The sequence below is a fragment of the Miscanthus floridulus genome, chromosome 4 (genome assembly GCF_019320115.1).
Source record: "Miscanthus floridulus cultivar M001 chromosome 4, ASM1932011v1, whole genome shotgun sequence".
In the NCBI taxonomy this organism is placed as follows: domain Eukaryota; kingdom Viridiplantae; phylum Streptophyta; class Magnoliopsida; order Poales; family Poaceae; genus Miscanthus; species Miscanthus floridulus.
The window spans coordinates 90980603-91002496 of record NC_089583.1 but is presented as its reverse complement, the minus strand read 5'-3'; the positions used below and the strand labels follow the sequence as shown (position 1 = coordinate 91002496).

The 21894-nt window shown below is 41.6% G+C and overlaps 1 protein-coding gene across 1 annotated transcript; it reads left to right on the top strand.

Moving 5' to 3' along the window:
• Window positions 1-13164: 13164 nt before the first annotated feature.
• LOC136552088 (peroxidase 55-like) lies at window positions 13165-15050 on the top strand. Its single transcript, XM_066543636.1, has 3 exons — window positions 13165-13495; window positions 14142-14333; window positions 14421-15050. Exons 1-3 carry the CDS (start codon window positions 13265-13267, stop codon window positions 14997-14999), a joined length of 1002 nt encoding a protein of 333 aa, XP_066399733.1. The 5' UTR covers window positions 13165-13264; the 3' UTR covers window positions 15000-15050.
• The last annotated feature ends 6844 nt before the right edge of the window (window positions 15051-21894 follow it).

Here is a 21894-nt window from a genome sequence, read left to right as displayed (position 1 = left end):
AAGACCTCCAGCTCGACCTTGACTTTCAAGCTGATTTCCCGGACCACTCGGCTTCTATTTTCTCAGGACAGAAACAAGCTATTGATGATTTACATCCGCCCTCATCGCCACATTTTTAGCGTGGTGAGGTCCTCGACATCTGTCCTGAGGATGTTTTGGGAAACAATGCTACAAATGATGGAAGCTCATCTCCAAGTGATGCCAGCTCAACTCAGATGGAGGATCATGCTCGCTTTGTTGCTTCACAGACCCGTTGTGCAAATATGCTCATGCTCCACAAAAATGGCCTCCCGAGTGATACTGAACTGAGACAGAGGGCAGCAGATATGCTTTATAACTCAAATGCAGTACCTCCGAGGTTCACCCTTAGGGGTATTTTTGTAGATGGGGCAAGCAGCTCGAGAAGCCAACAGCAGATGCACAGGCCTATCACCATTGACACCTCTAGATTTGCACATCCTGTTGAAAATGAAGATGCAACTAGATTAGGTGGTCAGAACAAAAGGGTGAACCATCCTCCACCTGAAGCATCTGGTGTGGCAGTTGTAGTATGGCGCCCTACTCCTGTTGTGCAACTGTTGAGAGCTTTTCCCTATTTCATGGAGTCTCGGTGTATTGCACTGGCCCTTGCAGCATCCAAGATTGGTCCACCACTGACCATTGATGCTATGGGGATTGTACATGAGGAGGTGGATCTACAAATTTGGGTTCAGAACTCTATCCCTGCCAGCCCTGTTATGCTTGCGATGATGTCTGAAGATGAGTTACCCGAGAGTTCAGCTCCTGTCATCCCTGATCTCACCCCGACTGATACACTCTTCTTGTGCGCTTCTGGCCCATCTAATCTTGAAATTCAAATTGAGGGAATCAGGCCTGGTCCAGAAAGCAGCATGGGTCGGGCTGATGGCAACCAAGCTCCTCAGAAACGCAAGGATATGCTCCTCCCAAATCTTGTTTCCATCTCTGATCCACGCACACCTCTAACCCAAACATTTGTGCGTCGCAGCACTCGCCTCTCGTCCGACAAGGAGGGTTTCCGCCCGGTCAGAATCAATAAAGAGCCCTCTAAGCGGAGCAAGAATTGGGTGGTAGAAGTCGATGAAGTCACAGGGGAGATAAAACCCATCTCGATTTCTATTCTCAGAGGATGGGGTATACAATGTGGTGTTGACCCTAGCGGTCTCACTGACGATGCGCTGTTACAGGCGCCTCCTCCATTTGTTCTCGATGAAGATGACGAAGAACAGTAAAGAAGGGAAGAAGCGGATGGAGACCACTGGAGCTTCTATGGGCCAGAAGATCGTTTTTGTTTCCAACCAAGTCCTTTATCCTATCGTGCTATCGATGTGCCTGTGTTGGAACAGCCTATATTTTGTGTTGGTTTCGGTTAAAGCTGATCGCAATGCTCATGTTCGCTATGATTCATATCTATCCTGTGCTGATGATCCTAGTGACGTCAGTGAGAGCTGCCCCCATAAATTTGTTATGAATGAATACACGTGATTGGAGCATTCTTTGCTGGAACATTCGGGGCATAAATCGATCAGATAAATGGGATGCAGTGCGAAATAAAATAGAAGAGAGTTCTTGTTCTATCATCTGTCTACAAGAAACAAAGCGAGAGGTTTTTGATATGCAGTACATCCAAAAATTTGCACCGAGAAGGTTTGATAATTTTGATTATATTCCTTCACTTGGAGCATCAGGAGGTTTACTTGTGCTGTGGAACAGCTCAATTTTTGCTGGTAACGTGTTAGAAAAAAGGCAATATGGCATCACAATGCAGTTTCAGTCTGCCCACACTAATGAAGTTTGGAAACTAACTACAGTCTATGGTCCTTGTGATGAACCGGCTAGATCAGAGTTCATTGAGTGGTTTCGAAATCAGGACATAGAGGACGAAGAAAACTGGATTTTTCTGGGAGATTTCAATTTCTATCGGTCACTTAGCAACAGGAACAGATCAGGGGGGATCTCAATGACACCTTCATATTCAATGACACAATTGGTCACTTGGGCCTGGTGGAGTTGCCATTGAAAGGTAGAGCATATACTTGGAGTAATATGCAGGATAGCCCATTATTAGAACAATTAGACTGGTTTCTTACATCAGCAAATTGGACTATTGAGTATCCAAATACAGAAGTTTTGCCACTTGCTAAGATAACCTCTGATCACTTGCCATGTCAAATCTCCATTGGGACAAAAATACCTAAAGCTAATATATTTCGTTTTGAGAATTATTGGGCAGAACAACATGATTTTATTGAAACAGTGCAAGACTGCTGGGCCAACTCTGCATTCCTGATGGACAGTGCCACAAACATATCATCAAAGTTTAAAAGCCTGAGAGCAAGGTTGAAACAGTGGAGTAAGAAAATTTCTAATCTCCAACTTTTGATATCCAATTGTAATGCAGTCATCAGCACCTTAGATTCAGTGGAGGATCAGAGAGGCCTGTACCATCCTGAAATGAACCTAAGAATTGCAGTCAAAGCTCAGTTAAAAACATGGCTCAAATGTAAGAACATATACTGGCGCAATAGATATACAGTAAACAGAATGAAGTTTGGGGATGAATGCACCAAGTTTTTTCATGGCATGGCAACTATATCTTACAGAAGAAATTCAATAGCGCAGCTAAAAAATGATCAAGGAGCATGGATACAAGACCATGCAGGCAAAGCAGGTCTTCTATGGGTCTCTTTCAGACAAAGAATGGGTACCACAGCATCACCGACAATGACTTTTGACCTCCCACAAATGATTCAGCCAGTTGAGGACCTTGACAGCTTGGTTACACCTTTCATGATTGATGAAATTGACCAAATTGTCAAAAGTATGCCTCCAGACAAAGCTCCAGGGCCAGATGGATTCAATGGGTTATTTCTAAAAAAATGTTGGCAATTGATTAAAGAGGATTTCTACAGATTGTGTTGGTCTCTCTATCACAACAACATCAGCCTGGAGAGCATCAATACACCATACATCACCTTGGTACCCAAGAAAGATAGCCCAGAGACTGTGAATGATTTCAGGCCTATTTCATTGATGAATATCTCTCTTAAGCTCATAACAAAGATATTAGCCAACAGACTCCAGTCAGTTATTCTGAGATTAGTTCACCAGAACCAGTATGTGTTCATCAGATCAAGAACCATACAGGATTGTCTGGCATGGAGTTATGAATATATTCACCAGTGCCACCAGTCAAAAAGAGAGATAATAATATTGAAGTTAGATTTTGAGAAGGCATTTGATACAATTGAACACTCCACTATCATTCAGATGATGACTCACCTAGGATTGCCTGATAAATGGATTCAGTGGGTGCACAATATACTATCATCTGGCTCTTCAGCTGTGCTTCTAAATGGCATCCCTGGTAAATTCTATAAATGTAAGAGAGGGGTTCGATAGGGTGACCCTTTGTCACCATTGTTATTTGTGCTGGCTGCTGAACTTCTTCAGATCATTGTCAACCATGCCTGCAACCTGAACCTGCTATGTAAGCCCTTACCACAACTAGAAGAAGACTTTCCTATAGCGCAATATGCTGATGACACTTTGCTGCTGCTACAAGCTAATGCTAGACAAATATTTTTTCTCAAAGCCATACTCCATAGCTTTGCTGAATCGACAGGGTTAAAGGTGAACTATAGAAAATCCCAAATGTACCCTATCAATGTCACTCCGGAGAAGATGGTCCTCCTTGCAAACACTTTTGGGTGTGATATTGGATCAATGCCCTTCACATATCTTGGTTTGCCCATGGGGACTACCAAGCCAAAAATTGAGGACCTAGCTCCTATGATGGATAGGGTGGAAAGAAGATTATCAGCCTGCTCTACTTGGTTGTCACATAGTGGGAGACTTGAAATGGTGAATTCAGCCATTACACCTATCACCACCTATGCAATGAGCACCATCAAACTACCACAAGGAGTGATTGAGAATATTGACAGGGCAAGGAAACAGTGTCTTTGGAGAGGGAATTCTGAAAAGAACAAAGGTGGGAACTTAGTTGCATGGGAAACTGTAATGTTGTCAAAGGAAAAAGGAGGACTAGGCATCATAAATCTTAGGCTGCAGAATGATGCATTGCTTATGAAACATCTAAGCAAGTTCTATAACAGGGCTGATCTTCCATGGGTAAGAATGGTATGGACCAGGTACTATACAAATCGAGTTCCTCATGCAGCCAGGGAGGTTGGATCTTTTTGGTGGAAGGATATTTTGAGGTTGAACCTATTGTTCAGAGGCATTGCTAAATGCACAATTGGCAATGGTCAATCAGTTTGTTTCTGGGGAGATATTTGGATGAATGATCAGATCATTGCAACAAAATACCCAAGACTTGCATCCTTTGCAAAATCAAAGGAAATCTCAGTTTATGCGGTCATGCAAGCAGAGGACTTAGACTCACTATTCATGCTACCTTTCTCCAATGAAGCCTATGCTGAATTTGTGAGTTTGCAAGAGGAATTGCAGATTATGGAATATGATGAGGAGGGCGTCGACAATTGGTCACCCATCTGGGGTGACAAATATAGCTCCAAAAGGTTCTATTCATATGCCTTCAAGGAACTAGATGCACACCCTATTTTCAAAATAATATGGAAATGCAAAAGCAGCCCACGAGTTAAGTTCTTTGCATGGTTGATTTTGGTTGATCGTCTTAACACCAAAGATATGATCCAGAGGAGGCATCTAAACATTCAGGGGACCCCGACATGTGTCATGTGCGCAGCAGGAAGTCTGGAGACCATAGAGCACCTATTTTTTGAATGTTCTTTTGCACAGGACTGCTGGTCTAAGCTTGAAATCAATTGGGACCTCTCTCTGAATCCCCTAGACAGATTCATTCAAGCAAGATCTGTCCACCAGTTACCATTCTTCACTGAAGCCACGCTCATAGCAGCATGGGAGCTCTGGAAAGTCCGAAATGATAAAGTGTTTGCAAGACGTGATCCAACATTAGCACTTTGGTGGTCGAACTTCAAGAGTCAATGTTTACTACAATCTGTAAGATTCAAAGATGATCTTAGGTCATCCTTTTGTGCTTGGCTAGATGCCTTTAGTTAAGCTTTGTAAGTATGTACCTGTACCTGTACTGTACTCCCTCTTTTATAAATGAAATCAAAAAGGCACTGTGGGGATCTCCCCCACAGTTTTTGTGTCAAAAAAAAGTGAGTTGTACCCTCTAACAAAGCAGTATATATGAATTACAATGTCAATTAATTCTCGAAAGGACAAAATTAATGTGGCTTAGGCTAATTATAACTACTAGCAAAATATGTCTGCGCATTGCAACGGGAGAAAAAAAAGCTATCAAATGCTAATGAAAAACATAGATAGGAATCTTACCTGTCTATCTATGTTTTACTCTTTTCTATAAAATTTAAAAACTATAATTTATTATACGATGACCATGACATCCATGTTTTGTTTCAAGGCGCCTTTTTAGTTTTTCCGGCTTTTTTTTCATTGGTCATCTGTGCATACCGCTCGCTCTCTTTTCCTTTTTGTTTCCTTGGATCTGTAGATTAAAAAGAATGTAAAAAGAATTTAATAAGAATAGTGCCATATTTTCCCTGGATGCAATAGAGAGAAAAAACAATCTTGAAGTAATCTTACCTAGATGCAATGCTTTTTTTCACCAAGTGCATCAACGTTTGTAATCTGGTTTTCAAGTGCCTCTATGTCACCTCTGCATGTACATCATATCTTCACGGGCATCAATCCTGGCGTCTTCCTGATGTAGAATATGGGTTTCATTGAGATCAATTAGGGTCTGTCGCTCTTCATCATATGGTTCAACATTGATATTCATGATGTTGATTTCTTTGTGTCTATTACAATTTGACGATGAAAATTGGAGGAGTGTTGTCTTGCCGTCTATATGCTTGCTTTTTTGTTACGGTGGTTTATGCTCTCTAGGGCAGTATTTGTTTTCATTATATAGTGACATAATCATTGTACATAGTCCTATTTGGACAAGGACCATAGTCCTATATGGACTCCGCAATTGGTATAGAAGTTGTAGGTAGTCCTATTTAGACAAGGACCATAATAGTCCTATATGGACTCTGTAATTGGTATAGGAGTAAAATTCGGGTAATTCTTTTTTTCTATGTAACAACAAATGAAAAATAATATTAGACAACAGGAATGATATATAGTATTTATGTTTTACCCTTTCTATAAATTTATTTAAAAGCTATAATTTTTTATGACTATGACTCCCATAATGTAAATTAATGTTAACAATAAAATGATAATGTCATATTAAACCTATGTATTAAACTAAAGTACAATTTTGATAGATTTTTTTCTGCCATTACAAAACATAGAAATAATTACTTATAAATATATCATAACTTAAATTTTTATATTGTCCATGTGTTGCTAGTAAAATATGGGGTTTCACGACTTTGTTTGAGAACCCGTAACAATATCTCCATCTCTGACAGTTGATACCCTCACACAACGCTCGTGGACGTGGTCCACCGACCAACAAACGAATGGATGTGCATGCATACAGTAAAGAGAGGAGCCAGTGATTGATCTGGTTGCACATATCACCAATCGGTTTGGAGCAGTGATTTTTGGGGATTAAAGAGCGAAATCTTATGTGTCTAGCGTGTCCCTTTTCTTTGCCTGTGTCTGAGCGAGTTAGGGCACGTTTGGATCCTGGGCAAGAAAAATACTAGCCTCACTAGGCTAGCCACAGCGTTTGGTAATCCAAAAAAAAACATAGCCTTTGGGGGCGACCTTGCCCCGCTCGCCCAGAAAAGCATCGCTCCTGAGGGAGAGCCGATTCGGCTCGCCTTCAACGGCAAATCGCGCTCGTGCCGAAGAAAATGCGCACGAGACGATCCCTCCGCAACGAACTCCGCTTTTCCCCCGTCCACACCGCCGTGTTCCTCAGCATCCCATGCGATTTTTGCTCCAACACCTCCATAAATCTAGCCAGATCTCAGTTTGCAGGCACCATAACCTCCACCCAGTAGCTCCATTCTCGTCCTCTCCAACTTGACCGCTGCGCAGTAGGACAGAGAGCAGAGCAGGGGACGACAGATAGCAGGGACGAAGGAGCAGGTTCCTCCTCTTCAGCTTGCAAGGTCTGTAATCAATCCCTAATGTCTATTTTTTTCATCCAGTGATTAATTGTGATTGGAATACGCCTGAGGACTCTTTAGATTGGGGATTAATTCCATAGAGTAGATGGTGTGCTTAACGATTGGGCTCTGATATGGTGTGTGCACAGCACACTGCAGTCTGCAGATCTATTTAATGTATAATCATGTGATTTCTAGTCAATCCCCTCTGCACATAGATATTTGCTACTGTATCAACAATTCCTCTGTATCAAAGAATTCATTTGATTTTTACTCTGTACTTGTAGGTAGTTTAACAGTTTGTCCTTTGTTGTTTGATTACTATAGATGGATGACAGTGCTATTGTTAATAGAATGATTGCATTCATTAGCGCTTCTATTTTAGCATGGTTGATATTGGTGAAATTTCAACGCAATACCGGAGATCCTATACGATACTCATTGTTAGAGAGGAATAAAGAAAGGCTGAAGTATCTACAGAAACTGTATTATGGTGAGGAGAAACACTGCATCTCAGAGTTGTGCATGGGAAAGTCAGTGTTTTTCAAGCTGTGTCTAAAACTGCGTACTATGGGAGCACTTAGAGATACTTGGCATTGTACCATAGAGGAACAAATTGCCATGTTTCTCACTACTGTAGGACATCATAAGAAAAACAGTGATATTAGCTTTCATTTCACAAGGTCAGGTGAAACCGTTAGCCGATATTTCAATCAAGTTTTATATGCAATTGGACAACTTGGACCTGAAATGCTTAGGCATCGCTCTCTCGATATACCATCAAAAATTGTAGGCAACCCTCGGTTTGATCCCTATTTTAAGGTATGGCCCTTCACTATTTTATACCAAAATAGCTTATTAATAATATATTAGTATGTACTTATGTTCCTATACCAATTGAATGGCTAGGATTGCATCGGCGCAATTGATGGTACCCACATTCCTTGTAATGTTCCATCAAGGATTGTAGATAGGTTCCGCGGTAGGAAAGGTTTTCCTACCCAAAATGTTCTTGCAGTGGTCGATTTTGATTTGATGTTCATGTATGTAAGTGCTGGTTGGGAGGGGTCCGCACATGATTCCACGGTCCTACGACATTCTCTTGAGCATCCAAATGGCCTTCGAGTTCCTGAAGGTTGGTGTCTAGTCTACCTTTTGAACACTTACATATACAACTTAGTGATATTAATTGTGTTCCCAATGGTCTGGTAGGTAAATACTACCTTGCAGACGCTGGGTACGCAGCAAGGAGAGGATTTCTACCTCCTTTTCGTCAAACACGATACCATTTGCGTGAGTGGAGGGGCAATAGAGCGCGGACACAAAATGAGCTATTCAACCTAAGGCACTCATCCCTCCGAGTTACTGTCGAGAGAGCATTTGGGACACTAAAAAATCGTTTCAAAGTGCTGACAACAAGACCATATTATCCATTCCCTTCACAAGTACGAGTTGTCATAGCATGTTGTATTCTTCATAACTGGATCTTACAAAATGGGGGACTTGATGAGCTAGTCTATAGCGAACAAAGTTGGTTTGAGAACTATCCCAGAACAGCTGGACGTGTTCAACGAGATTTACGTGAGGAACAGAGGGAAGTACTCCGAGACAGGGATGCCATAGCTAATAGTATGTGGAGAAATAGGAACAATGTTAGGCATGGCTGATGATGTGTTGTTCAGTCATCTATGAAACTATTTATTATTTTTGTGTTGCAATGTAAAGTAGTCCTTTTTATTGTATTCATGGATTTCTCTGAACGAAATGTAGTTTCTTTACATGAAGTATCTTAATTACATCCACATAGTCATATGAGGTATATGAATTTTGTAATCTCCAAAAATATTTTAAGTACTGTCACATGCAGGGATGGCAGGAAATAACGTTGTGTGGCAGCCCCAGGTGGTGGAGGACATGCTACGATACTACAAAGAGAAGATACAAGCTGAGGGAAGACTAATGGTTTTTCGTGAGATACATCATGAGGAGTGCGCAAAACAGATTAATGCAAAGTATCACACAAATTTCACTCAGCGACAAGTTTACCACAAGTATCATAAGCTGAAAGGTCAATGGAAGGTTATAATGCAAGCAAAGAATTTAAGCGGAGCAAACTTTGATGATGTTAAGAAAATGATACTTTATGATGAAACAGAGGTTGTCAGAATGCAGAATGTAAGTCTTTCTGTCCTTATAAATTTGATTTAGTTATGTTACTTATGTATTATTATAGTAAGTACGAAATTAAGACTGGACATGTGCAGGACAAAGATCCAAGGGCGAAATTTATAAATGTCCCTATCCATTGCTATGATGAGATGGAATTCATTTTTCAAGACAAGCATGCAACTGGGGAGTTCACTGTTCTACAAGCACCATACGATCTTCCTTCTACCCAGGATGGAGATTTAATTGGTGATAAGAATGCGAATCGTGCAGAGGATGTTGACCCAGGTTTGCAGTACGATTCAGATTGCTTGCCTGAAAGGAGGACGGCAATAATGGGGGAAGCTCATCTAGTAAGCGTCCTGCTGCTAGCAAGCCTGAAAAAGTGAAGAGGACTAAGCGTGATGATAGTGCTATCTCTCAGAGGTGACTCATGTTCTACGTGATATGTCTGACACCATGCGCTTCACTCATGTCACTCATCCAAATGAAGAATTATTCAAGACAATTGATGCTATGAAGTAGTATCCATTATTTGTTCGACTTGAATTACAAGAGTATCTTGCAAATAATGAGAAGACTGCTGCTATGTTGAAGGGAAGACCATTGGAGGCCATCAAGGAGTACGTCGAGAGATGGTTTGTTAAAAACTATCCACCTCCGATGATTTGAGTTTGTTTAGATCAGACTTTACAATAAGTATGCACATTTTATGCTTTTCATAGGACTAAGGAAAATAATGGACCCCCGGCTGCAACACCATGTTTTAAATGGATAGTATTTTATTTACATTGTATCTGTTTCCATGTACATGAATGCTAAATTGCAAGGAGAAACGAGGCAGCAAGGTCGGCAAGCTGTATACGCAACCAAACGACAAAGCTAGCTGGGCAAAAGAACCAAACGTGCTGTAGTGGCAAGGTTGACCTTGCTGAAATTGGCAAGCTTGCCCAGCTGAGCTATATCCCAGCTCAGCAAGACTACCAAACGCACCCTTATTTTTACCCCGAGATGGAGCAGGTTTGCATCCTCAGTTCGGAACCCCGTGCGGAGTAAAACTTCACCGTGTCCAACTGTCACAGAGAAGAAAGTAACAGAGTAAAACTCCATCGTGTCCGACTGTCACTGGATAGAAAAACGGAGTACAACTCCATGTCTGACACAAGGGGAAAAGTAAACATGGAAAACTAAAAACATGTCCGTCGTAGGGAAAAAATAGAGTAAAACTATTGCTATTTGGGGATTTTCTCTACTTATTTTCTCTCCTCAGATTTGTCTAATTTCGATTTCTATTATCTTCTACTTGGATTAGGATTAGGATTCTAACTATCCATATTACCTCAAGAACATATATTCAAGTTGTGCATATATATCTGGAGGGCTATAGGTAGATGAACAGACATAGTTTCCATATTCACAGAGTTAGTTAAGGAGGGTGGACGAAAAAAAATATCCAAAAATTTTGCTCTTTATTATTAGGGATAGATGAAGTAATATTCTAGCAGGACAGATTGCTATGCACTGGTGGAGCTAGCCTAGTGGAGGCCATACTGAGCTCCGGCCCCCCTTGGCTAACAAAACTTTGTGCATATATTTGATTATTTGTATGTCTAGGTAATCAATTTATTTGAGGAGCTAGATACTCTTCTCTGCAAACTGTGCATGTAATGGCCTCATGGCCCATCTATCTCCAGCAAGTAGTATTAGCTGACCTCAAAACTACGATTAATCTGGCAATAAACCTAGTCTAATCATATTAACTATAGAAAATTTAGCACCCCCTTGATTGTGAGTCAGGCTCCATCACGGTTGATATGGAAAATGATGTAAAAGGAACACCATAGTCTTTCGGATGTGCTACAACATGTGTGGGTATGTTCTCCGTATGCGAACTTTGGTCCTGGGAAACAGCAGTGGATAAAGTAATCATCAAGCAGCATAGTGGTTTGATATTGTAACTGATGACTTCCACCACATCAAGGTGCACACTCTCCCTTCCCCATCCCATCGAGAAAGAGAATTAACAAATCTTAAGGCAAAGGGGCGAGAAACACAAGGCCAGACCACTCTTCCTCTGGGTTTTATTTCCGCACTATTATGGACATTTAAATAATGAAAAAATTGGATTCAAATATCAACCAGTCCTATTGAAAATCGGGTTGACTATGGATTCGAGCCATAGCACATGATTTCATAAAAAATCTATATGATTTTCTGACCTAAATCGAGTGGGTTTCCATAAAGAAGATCTTGTTCAACATGTTCTATTCGATACTGATAGGAGAAGAACTCGACTATGGTATTGTTAGAAAAAGAGGGGAAGCAAAACCAAGTCAAGATGATATGGATCGACCCTTCTTATTGCGCCAAAGATCTTACCATTTCCAAATGAATTGGGCCTACATTTCTTTTTAATTTCCATTCAAGAGTTCCTATTTGTTTTCACATCCTTTTTTGATACCTCAAAACATGAACCGGACAAATTCCTTCTCTTAGAAACACATAAGAAAAAGGATAATGGTAGCCCTCCCATTAACTAACTTATGACTTTCATATTAATAGAAATCCATGTCCTACCGAGATAGAATTTCGAACTTGCTACCCTCTTGCCTAATAGGCAAAAATTGACCTTTGTAGAAAGACGGATTCATTCGGATCGATTTGAGGACACAACTCTGTTGCATTGCCAGAATCCATGTTCTATATTTGAAGCGGGTTGACCTCTGTTCTTCTCTCATGGTACAATCCTCTTCCTGTTGAGTGCCCCTGTTCTCCTTGGTCCACAGAGGAAAAATGTAGGACTAGTGCCGATAGTTCATCATAGAAGAAAGAACTCACATGGCTAGGATCGCTAACTATAGAATAGTACTACTAACTAATACTAATATATAGATATTAATACTAATATATAGATTTATAGAAATAAATATCTAGAAATAGAAACAAACTAATATATAGATATTGGAAATTGAAAAGAGCTGTCTTTTCTGCAACTTTCCCGTTCTATTGCTACCGCCGGTATTATGCAATCGATCGGATCATATAGTTATCCCTTCAACACAAATAGGTCATCGAAAAGGTTCTCGGGTGACTCGCCAAAGCACGCAAGCTAGTTAGAAAATAGGTTCTTATTTGAAGAGTGTCTAGCCGCATGGATAAGCTCACATTAACCCATCAATTTTGAATCCAATTCGGAATTTTTCTCAGAAAGTTTCGAGAAGAAATTAGAATGGAATAATATCAATTCATACAGAAGAAAAATTTCTTTATTGATGCAAAAAGCTGTACCTAGATCATAGGGATAGTGGAAGAGGGGGAAATCGAAATAAAATTAATAAAGAATAAAGCAAAAAAATAAGTCAAAGATAGAAGAGCTTAGATTCAAAATGAAGAGATGGAAACTCAAAAAGAATCCTTCTGATTCTAAAAGAATTGGGGGCAAGGGGATTGATACTAAGAAAGATTTCTTCTTATTATAAGACGTGTTTTGATCTGTATATATTTGGTAAAAGAATAATCTTCTCCTCTAATCATAAATGTAAAGAGTGTTCAATTAGAACATAAAAGCGTGACTCAATAAAAGAATTGAACGAGAGCAGTATCAGGTGAAAATCTCATGTAGTGCTATGTAGAGGGATAGTAAGGATGCCTTATCTTTCGACTTTCCACAATCAACCCCAAAACCCAACTCTTGGCTCTATATGATTATTTTTGTGCCAGCTAACGTATACTGTACAGATTATAGCACAACATCCTGTTCAACCTAACCCCTCTCCTTTAATCCTTTTCACTTGCCCCGGTGGCCGGTGCACACTGTATATACAGGCCCTCCCACCAACCCTGTCTCCATTTGTAGAGCCTTCCAAGCTAGTCGTCACTTCACTGGTCACTCCATCTGTAGATGCGCTCTGCATCTTCTTCCCTCTGGAACACACTCCCACAGTCCCACACAGACAGAGAGCTTGAGCTCCAAGCCCATGGAGAAATGGAGAAGACGCAGGCACTTGCTGCTTGCTGCTGCAGCCGTGGTCCTGGTGGCAGCAATAACGCTGCCGTCCACGGAAGCAAAGCTGTCCCCGGACTACTACCGGTCGACGTGCCCGGACGTCGAGGCGATCGTGCGGGCAGTGGTGGCCAAGAAGGTCAATGAGACCTTCGTCACGGTCCCGGCCACGCTCAGACTCTTCTTCCACGACTGCTTCGTCGAGGTGAGCAACATCCAATCAGTGCGTGTACCTGCGCATTCGGGCAATCTGAGGCTCTTTTGGCCGAGACCAAGGATCCATTTATAAATTAGAACAAGGGATTTCTATCGAACACGGAGGGGATTTGTTTTGATCGATTCCTGTGAAGATCTTGTGTTTTAAACACCTCGCTTTAGATGTTAACCATTGAAGTTTCTTGATTTGCAATCTCGTAGAGGTTCAGTTCGACAAGGCTTTTCCGCTGCTTTCAGATCGACTCGCAGATTACTGTAGCTAGGCAATCATTTCATACTGAACTCGTAGATCAGATTGAATTTGGTAGTGTTAGTGCTAGGACTGACGCGGCAGTAGATTATTGGTACGAATGACAGCTCGATTGTTGGCTTCTAATCACGCACTCGTCGGCTGTGCCATGTGACTGCACGACCTTTTCTGTCAACTAGGCTGAATTCTATGAGAGATTCAGGTCAGATGTGTCGGACGTCCGTCCCTGCTGGCAAATCAGCCACCCACCCATTTGTCATCTTCCGACGAGCCGAATGTGGAATTTCATGCTGTCCACGTCATCGTTTCGTTCCACACTCTGAATGTCCAAGGATGAATACGCTTTTCGCGTACTGACATGTTTATGGTGAAAATCGACTTGCAGGGGTGTGATGCGTCGGTCATCATCGCGTCCCGCGACAACGACGCCGAGAAGGACGCGCCCGACAACGTATCCCTCGCCGGCGACGGCTTCGACACCGTGGTGCGCGCCAAGGCCGAGGTTGAGAAGAAGTGCCCCGGCGTAGTCTCCTGCGCCGATATCCTCGCCATCGCCGCCAGGGACGTCGTCACCATGGTAATTCACTCACTTCTTACTGAGCCATGGCAATTCGGTTTAATTTCTGATACTACTGTGCATGTGCATTGTGCAACGGCATGGCAGTCGTCTGGCCCCCACTGGACCGTCCAGCTTGGGCGGCTTGACGGGCTCGTCTCCAAGGCCGGCAACGTCGCGGGCAAGTTGCCGGGACCCAACATGCGCGTCAAGGACCTCGCCGCCATGTTCGCCAAGCACAACCTCAGCACGCTGGACATGGTCGCGCTCTCGGGCGCGCACACCGTCGGGTTCGCGCACTGCACCCGCTTCACGGACCGCCTCTACCACCACGGCGGCAATGGCGCGTCGGTGGACCCGTCGTACAACCCGGCGTACGCGCGGCAGCTCATAGACGCCTGCCCGCCGGACGTCGGCGCGGACATCGCCGTCGATATGGACCCAATCACACCGACCGCCTTCGACAACGCCTACTACGCCAACCTCGCCGGCGGCCTGGGCCTGTTCACCTCCGACCAGGCGCTGTACAGCGACGGCGCGTCGCGGCCGGTGGTGAGGGGCTTCGCTAAGAACCAGACGCGCTTCTTCGAGGCGTTCAAGGACGCCATGGTCAAGCTGGGCAGTGTTGGGGTGAAGGCCGGCAGGCACGGGGAGATCAGGAGAGACTGCACCGCATTCAACGAGTAGATCGAGGATGCTGCAAACTTGTGCAAAGATTAATTTTCATATTTTGACCCATTTCTTTTGCAAAAAAAAAAACACTGCCGCGTACGTAAGCAAACTCACCCACGTCCACGTGACAGCAGACAGCACACAACTATTATGCAAACTCAAATACAGCATGGTCGCGCGTTCGCGCCACTGCGTGACCCGATTCTCACGTGCTGTCGTCGGAGAAGACGGTTTTGAGGTTAGAGTCCCAGGGTTGTCAGGAGGAGGAGGGGATCCAATCAGCGGCGGATATAGGAACATGAGTGAGGAGGGCTTATCTCATAATCTTTCGTCTCTAGCCTCTCCTTCCAATCTTGAATAGGTGCAATTTTGTAGGAGGGGCTCCATGGTACGAGTAGCGGTATTAGCGGGGGCTTGAGCCCACCCCGCTCCGGTGCTGGATCCGCCCCTGGATCCAATCATCGCACCGGCGACTCTAAACGAAGGTTTGAGAGTGGCGACCGTGACACGGCGATGGGCCATGGCTCAGTGGAGTGGTGAGATCGCCGCCAGAGCCGCGTGCAACAGGAGAGCGGTGAGCAGGGTCTGCGGCGGGGGCATTGCCGCTCGAAGGCGACGAACGTGGAGGCTTTGTTGCCGCAGTCATCGGTTGGTGGCAGCGTTGCCTACTGCCCTGCTGGTGCATGGGCACTCAGGCCCCGATGGCGCCAAGAATGCGAGATAAGGGAGCTACCGCGTTGAGCTATGGTTAGTTCATCCGACCTCGGATTCTTGAATTGCAGCGTAATAGGATAGTTCGATGCATTGACGAAATCGGACCTAGATTAGTGGCTTGGGTTTTATGTATTGGATGGCAATTTTTAGGATTTTGGGGGTTTTCTGTTGATAAATTGGGGTTTTCTGTTGAGAATTTGGGGTTTTGGGTTGTGGTTATTGGTTAATCGTTAATGGCATCATGAGGAACCACTAGGTTTATGTTGGATTGTTGCAGTCCCTGAAATGAAAAGATTGAATTTTTGGCTTGTACTTGTTGATTTAGACACTCTCATTATGTATAATCGATAACTGTGTAGGTGATAGTGCTGAGGAGTTCACCAGTGAGCTTCGTCACGCTGGTTTCCTTATTGGATGTGGTGAATTAAGGACGTATATAGATGAGAAGATTACATAGTTTGATCACTGCGAGAATGACACTTGGTCTGCAAATATCCTTTAACGGCAATATGTGGGTGCTTCTACGGACTTTTGAGCAATTTTAGAAGGAAGTCGTTGGATGACTTGTCTTGAGGAGAGAGTTTTTTTTTTTTTTGAAAGCGTCTTGAGGAGAGTTGATGGACGTAATAGAAGCTTAGCTTCGGGGGACGACCAGATGGTAGAAAATCGGTCACAATGTAAAACCCTACAAATTAGAGTCATACTCAAAGCAAATTGTTAGCGCCAAGACTGTTTCAAACTTCCCATGCGAAGGTTAAGAGCGGTGATTAGCCACAAATGTAACAATAATCAGTGTAATGATTTTAAGACTAAGTATATGCTCAAGTGATTATTATCTTACACGAAGGTTGGAAATCTGCATTTAAACATAGAGCTTTTCTAGCAAACGGTTAATTTTAAAAGGTTAAGCAGGCAAAGGGATACTCATGATGAGGTTTGACACCTACAAACCCCTTCGACGTTGGGTCGAAGGTTTATAGTTGAATAATATGGCACACCTAATGGGGAGCATGCACAAGATAAAATGTCTTGGTGCACTATTTTGTGCAAATGTGTATCGAAGTAGTGTTTCGATAGCTTGGGAACTCGTTACCTTTATCAAAAGATGTTATCCACGGAGGTTCAAGACCTTAACCTGAGTCCTGATCGAGGTTGGTGATCTGCAACCAGACATTGTGGCATGATATTTTGATATAATTCCAGTATTCATGATATTTGATAGAGTCGGACATCAGTAGAAGTTCTCACATGTTCTCTAGTACGTAGTTGTTATGAAACCTATTTTCGCCTGTGATGGATATTTTCCTTGTACTTTGCGATGAATTTATATATTTTTTAGAATGCAAAGGGACACGAAAAAATAAAAAATAAAAAGGACGTTACGCTGAACGAAAGACAAAAAGGAGCCAATGGCGACGGATATTTTCGTTGTGCTTTACGGTGAATTTATATTATATTTTTAAGAATGCAAAGAGACAGAAAAAATAAAGAAAAGGTAAATTTATATATTTACCTTGTACTTTGCGATGAATTTATATATTTTCTGACAATTAGTTGCGAAGCTGTAGTTACTGCATTACATCTGTCGTATAATGTAAATGACAGAGTAATATTTAATATTTTTAAAGGTATGCCCATAGCTACTGTGTCACTGAAGTTCTAGGCCTGCATCAGGAACGTCACCTAACAGTGTCTTGTTGGATTTGGTTCTACTTCCCATTTCGTTGAACTGTTGCTGTGACCCATCAGTTCTTATAAGTAGTTTATTTGATATTTATGTTAAGCTTACTCGTTAGCAATGTTATCAAGTCATCTAATCGATCCTAGTCATCATGGCACCGGTCAGCCCGACTAATTGTGAGTAATTGGGACTAATTGTAGTGCATAATGGATCGCCATGGCACCGATCAGCCTGACTAATCGTGATTAGTCGGATGACTTGATAACATTACTCGTTAGTAGTATTGTGGATTTATTTTACTCAATATCTGTTTGTTTTCTGAAGGTCTAAAGATTGGCCTGTCATACATCTCTAGTTGTCTGGACAAGTGATTTTTTTAGTGTTCAGATTGTCTCTAGGATTCACAATGTGATCTGTACTTTCCAGGATTTTACATTCGGTGCTCCAATGTTTCACTCATTTCTCCCACCTGAGCACACCAGTTGTTTCTTTGTGAAACTGAAGTATATGTTCACCTTAACTGTGCTATTTCCAGCTATATAATACTAGCATCTGATCTGTTGTGGCGGAGGGATTTGACTTTTGACTTTTTGAGTATGTGATGATTTGGAGTTCCCTAGATATAGTATGTTACTCGCTCCGTACCTGAATAAATCAATTCTTAGAGTTGTCTGAAGTCAAACTTTTTCAATTTTGACCGAATTTATAGAAAAGAGCACCAAGATTTATGACACCAGATTAGTACCATTAGATACATCATAAACTATTTTCATAATATGCTTATTTGATACCACAAATATTTGTAATTTTTTTTATAATTTCAGTCAAATATAAAAAAGTTTGACTTACGACATCTCTGGGAATTGATTTATTCTAGGACAGAGGGAGTATTATTATTTTTCTTTTTTCTGGAGGTGCATGTCTTCAGGATTCTCTTTTTAATATGTATTGCCTGCTTTTTCATATGAGACAAGCTTCGTAGGTTTGATTTGATCCTATCAGAGTTCTCATGTGTTTCATAACTACTCCGATAGGATCCTATCAGAGTTCTCATGCTCCATATTAGTACCTTTTATTTTCTTTTGTATGTTTCCGTCATACACTACACTGCTACACGTCTGATTTCAGAGTTTCCCAATCACAAAATATGATGCTGTGTCCTTCGTGACTCTGATAACTCTGGGTGCAATCAACTGAGTTTATCAACATAGCATAGCACATCTATGATTGGGGATGCTAAATACCCTTTTGGTTTGGTGATTTTAATTGGCAAGTTTTTTCCCTTTCTAATTGTTATATTGTATCAGAGCGTGTTTAGTTTCCACCCAAAATTCAAAAAAGTGCTACAGTACCCATCACATCGAATCTTGCGATACATGCATGGAGCATTAAATGTAGACGAAAAAAAACTAATTGCACAGTTTGGTTGAAAATTGCGAAACGAACGTTTTGAGCCTAATTAGTCCACAATTAAACACTATTTGTCAAATAAAAACGAAAGTACTACAGTAGCCAAAATTCCCAAATTTGGGCAACTAAACACGCTCTCATTATGTGGACATCTCTCTTTGTTATCCTACTGTCTGCAATGTATTCTTCTGCTTTGACTGCTTGGCTTTACTTTATGGTTGTGTTTCATGCAGTTGGCTATGTTTCAATGAACTGTGTCAGTATTTCTTTTTTTTGGTTGCTTGTGTTCCATACGTCAACTCCATTGAATCCAAACGGGGAAGAGTGCTTTCAGTTTTTTATTGTGTTAAGCTGTACAGAATGTTATGTTAATATTGATTACATCTGTTATGGTCTATACTTACTTGAAGTGTAGGGTTTTTCATTTCGTCTCTATTTACTTCTATTGATTCACATGCACGAACAAAATTTGTGACATCATAACCTGTTGTCTGTGCAGATGTTCCATTTGATGTCAGTAGGACCTGGGAATTTCTACGTGCAGAACGACGTGTTCTGCCTGAACTATGGCTAAGGACATCAGGACTTTCTCTCTGCCATGGCAGTCCGATAGTGTCTTTTTTTTAAGAAACAATGTAGTTTATTATTGCGTGGAAAATAATGGACCCCCGGCTGCAACACCATGTTTTAAATGGATAGTATTTTATTTACATTGTATCTGTTTCCATGTACATGAATGCTAAATTGCAAGGAGAAACGAGGCAGCAAGGTCGGCAAGCTGTATACGCAACCAAACGACAAAGCTAGCTGGGCAAAAGAACCAAACGTGCTGTAGTGGCAAGGTTGACCTTGCTGAAATTGGCAAGCTTGCCCAGCTGAGCTATATCCCAGCTCAGCAAGACTACCAAACGCACCCTTATTTTTACCCCGAGATGGAGCAGGTTTGCATCCTCAGTTCGGAACCCCGTGCGGAGTAAAACTTCACCGTGTCCAACTGTCACAGAGAAGAAAGTAACAGAGTAAAACTCCATCGTGTCCGACTGTCACTGGATAGAAAAACGGAGTACAACTCCATGTCTGACACAAGGGGAAAAGTAAACATGGAAAACTAAAAACATGTCCGTCGTAGGGAAAAAATAGAGTAAAACTATTGCTATTTGGGGATTTTCTCTACTTATTTTCTCTCCTCAGATTTGTCTAATTTCGATTTCTATTATCTTCTACTTGGATTAGGATTAGGATTCTAACTATCCATATTACCTCAAGAACATATATTCAAGTTGTGCATATATATCTGGAGGGCTATAGGTAGATGAACAGACATAGTTTCCATATTCACAGAGTTAGTTAAGGAGGGTGGACGAAAAAAAATATCCAAAAATTTTGCTCTTTATTATTAGGGATAGATGAAGTAATATTCTAGCAGGACAGATTGCTATGCACTGGTGGAGCTAGCCTAGTGGAGGCCATACTGAGCTCCGGCCCCCCTTGGCTAACAAAACTTTGTGCATATATTTGATTATTTGTATGTCTAGGTAATCAATTTATTTGAGGAGCTAGATACTCTTCTCTGCAAACTGTGCATGTAATGGCCTCATGGCCCATCTATCTCCAGCAAGTAGTATTAGCTGACCTCAAAACTACGATTAATCTGGCAATAAACCTAGTCTAATCATATTAACTATAGAAAATTTAGCACCCCCTTGATTGTGAGTCAGGCTCCATCACGGTTGATATGGAAAATGATGTAAAAGGAACACCATAGTCTTTCGGATGTGCTACAACATGTGTGGGTATGTTCTCCGTATGCGAACTTTGGTCCTGGGAAACAGCAGTGGATAAAGTAATCATCAAGCAGCATAGTGGTTTGATATTGTAACTGATGACTTCCACCACATCAAGGTGCACACTCTCCCTTCCCCATCCCATCGAGAAAGAGAATTAACAAATCTTAAGGCAAAGGGGCGAGAAACACAAGGCCAGACCACTCTTCCTCTGGGTTTTATTTCCGCACTATTATGGACATTTAAATAATGAAAAAATTGGATTCAAATATCAACCAGTCCTATTGAAAATCGGGTTGACTATGGATTCGAGCCATAGCACATGATTTCATAAAAAATCTATATGATTTTCTGACCTAAATCGAGTGGGTTTCCATAAAGAAGATCTTGTTCAACATGTTCTATTCGATACTGATAGGAGAAGAACTCGACTATGGTATTGTTAGAAAAAGAGGGGAAGCAAAACCAAGTCAAGATGATATGGATCGACCCTTCTTATTGCGCCAAAGATCTTACCATTTCCAAATGAATTGGGCCTACATTTCTTTTTAATTTCCATTCAAGAGTTCCTATTTGTTTTCACATCCTTTTTTGATACCTCAAAACATGAACCGGACAAATTCCTTCTCTTAGAAACACATAAGAAAAAGGATAATGGTAGCCCTCCCATTAACTAACTTATGACTTTCATATTAATAGAAATCCATGTCCTACCGAGATAGAATTTCGAACTTGCTACCCTCTTGCCTAATAGGCAAAAATTGACCTTTGTAGAAAGACGGATTCATTCGGATCGATTTGAGGACACAACTCTGTTGCATTGCCAGAATCCATGTTCTATATTTGAAGCGGGTTGACCTCTGTTCTTCTCTCATGGTACAATCCTCTTCCTGTTGAGTGCCCCTGTTCTCCTTGGTCCACAGAGGAAAAATGTAGGACTAGTGCCGATAGTTCATCATAGAAGAAAGAACTCACATGGCTAGGATCGCTAACTATAGAATAGTACTACTAACTAATACTAATATATAGATATTAATACTAATATATAGATTTATAGAAATAAATATCTAGAAATAGAAACAAACTAATATATAGATATTGGAAATTGAAAAGAGCTGTCTTTTCTGCAACTTTCCCGTTCTATTGCTACCGCCGGTATTATGCAATCGATCGGATCATATAGTTATCCCTTCAACACAAATAGGTCATCGAAAAGGTTCTCGGGTGACTCGCCAAAGCACGCAAGCTAGTTAGAAAATAGGTTCTTATTTGAAGAGTGTCTAGCCGCATGGATAAGCTCACATTAACCCATCAATTTTGA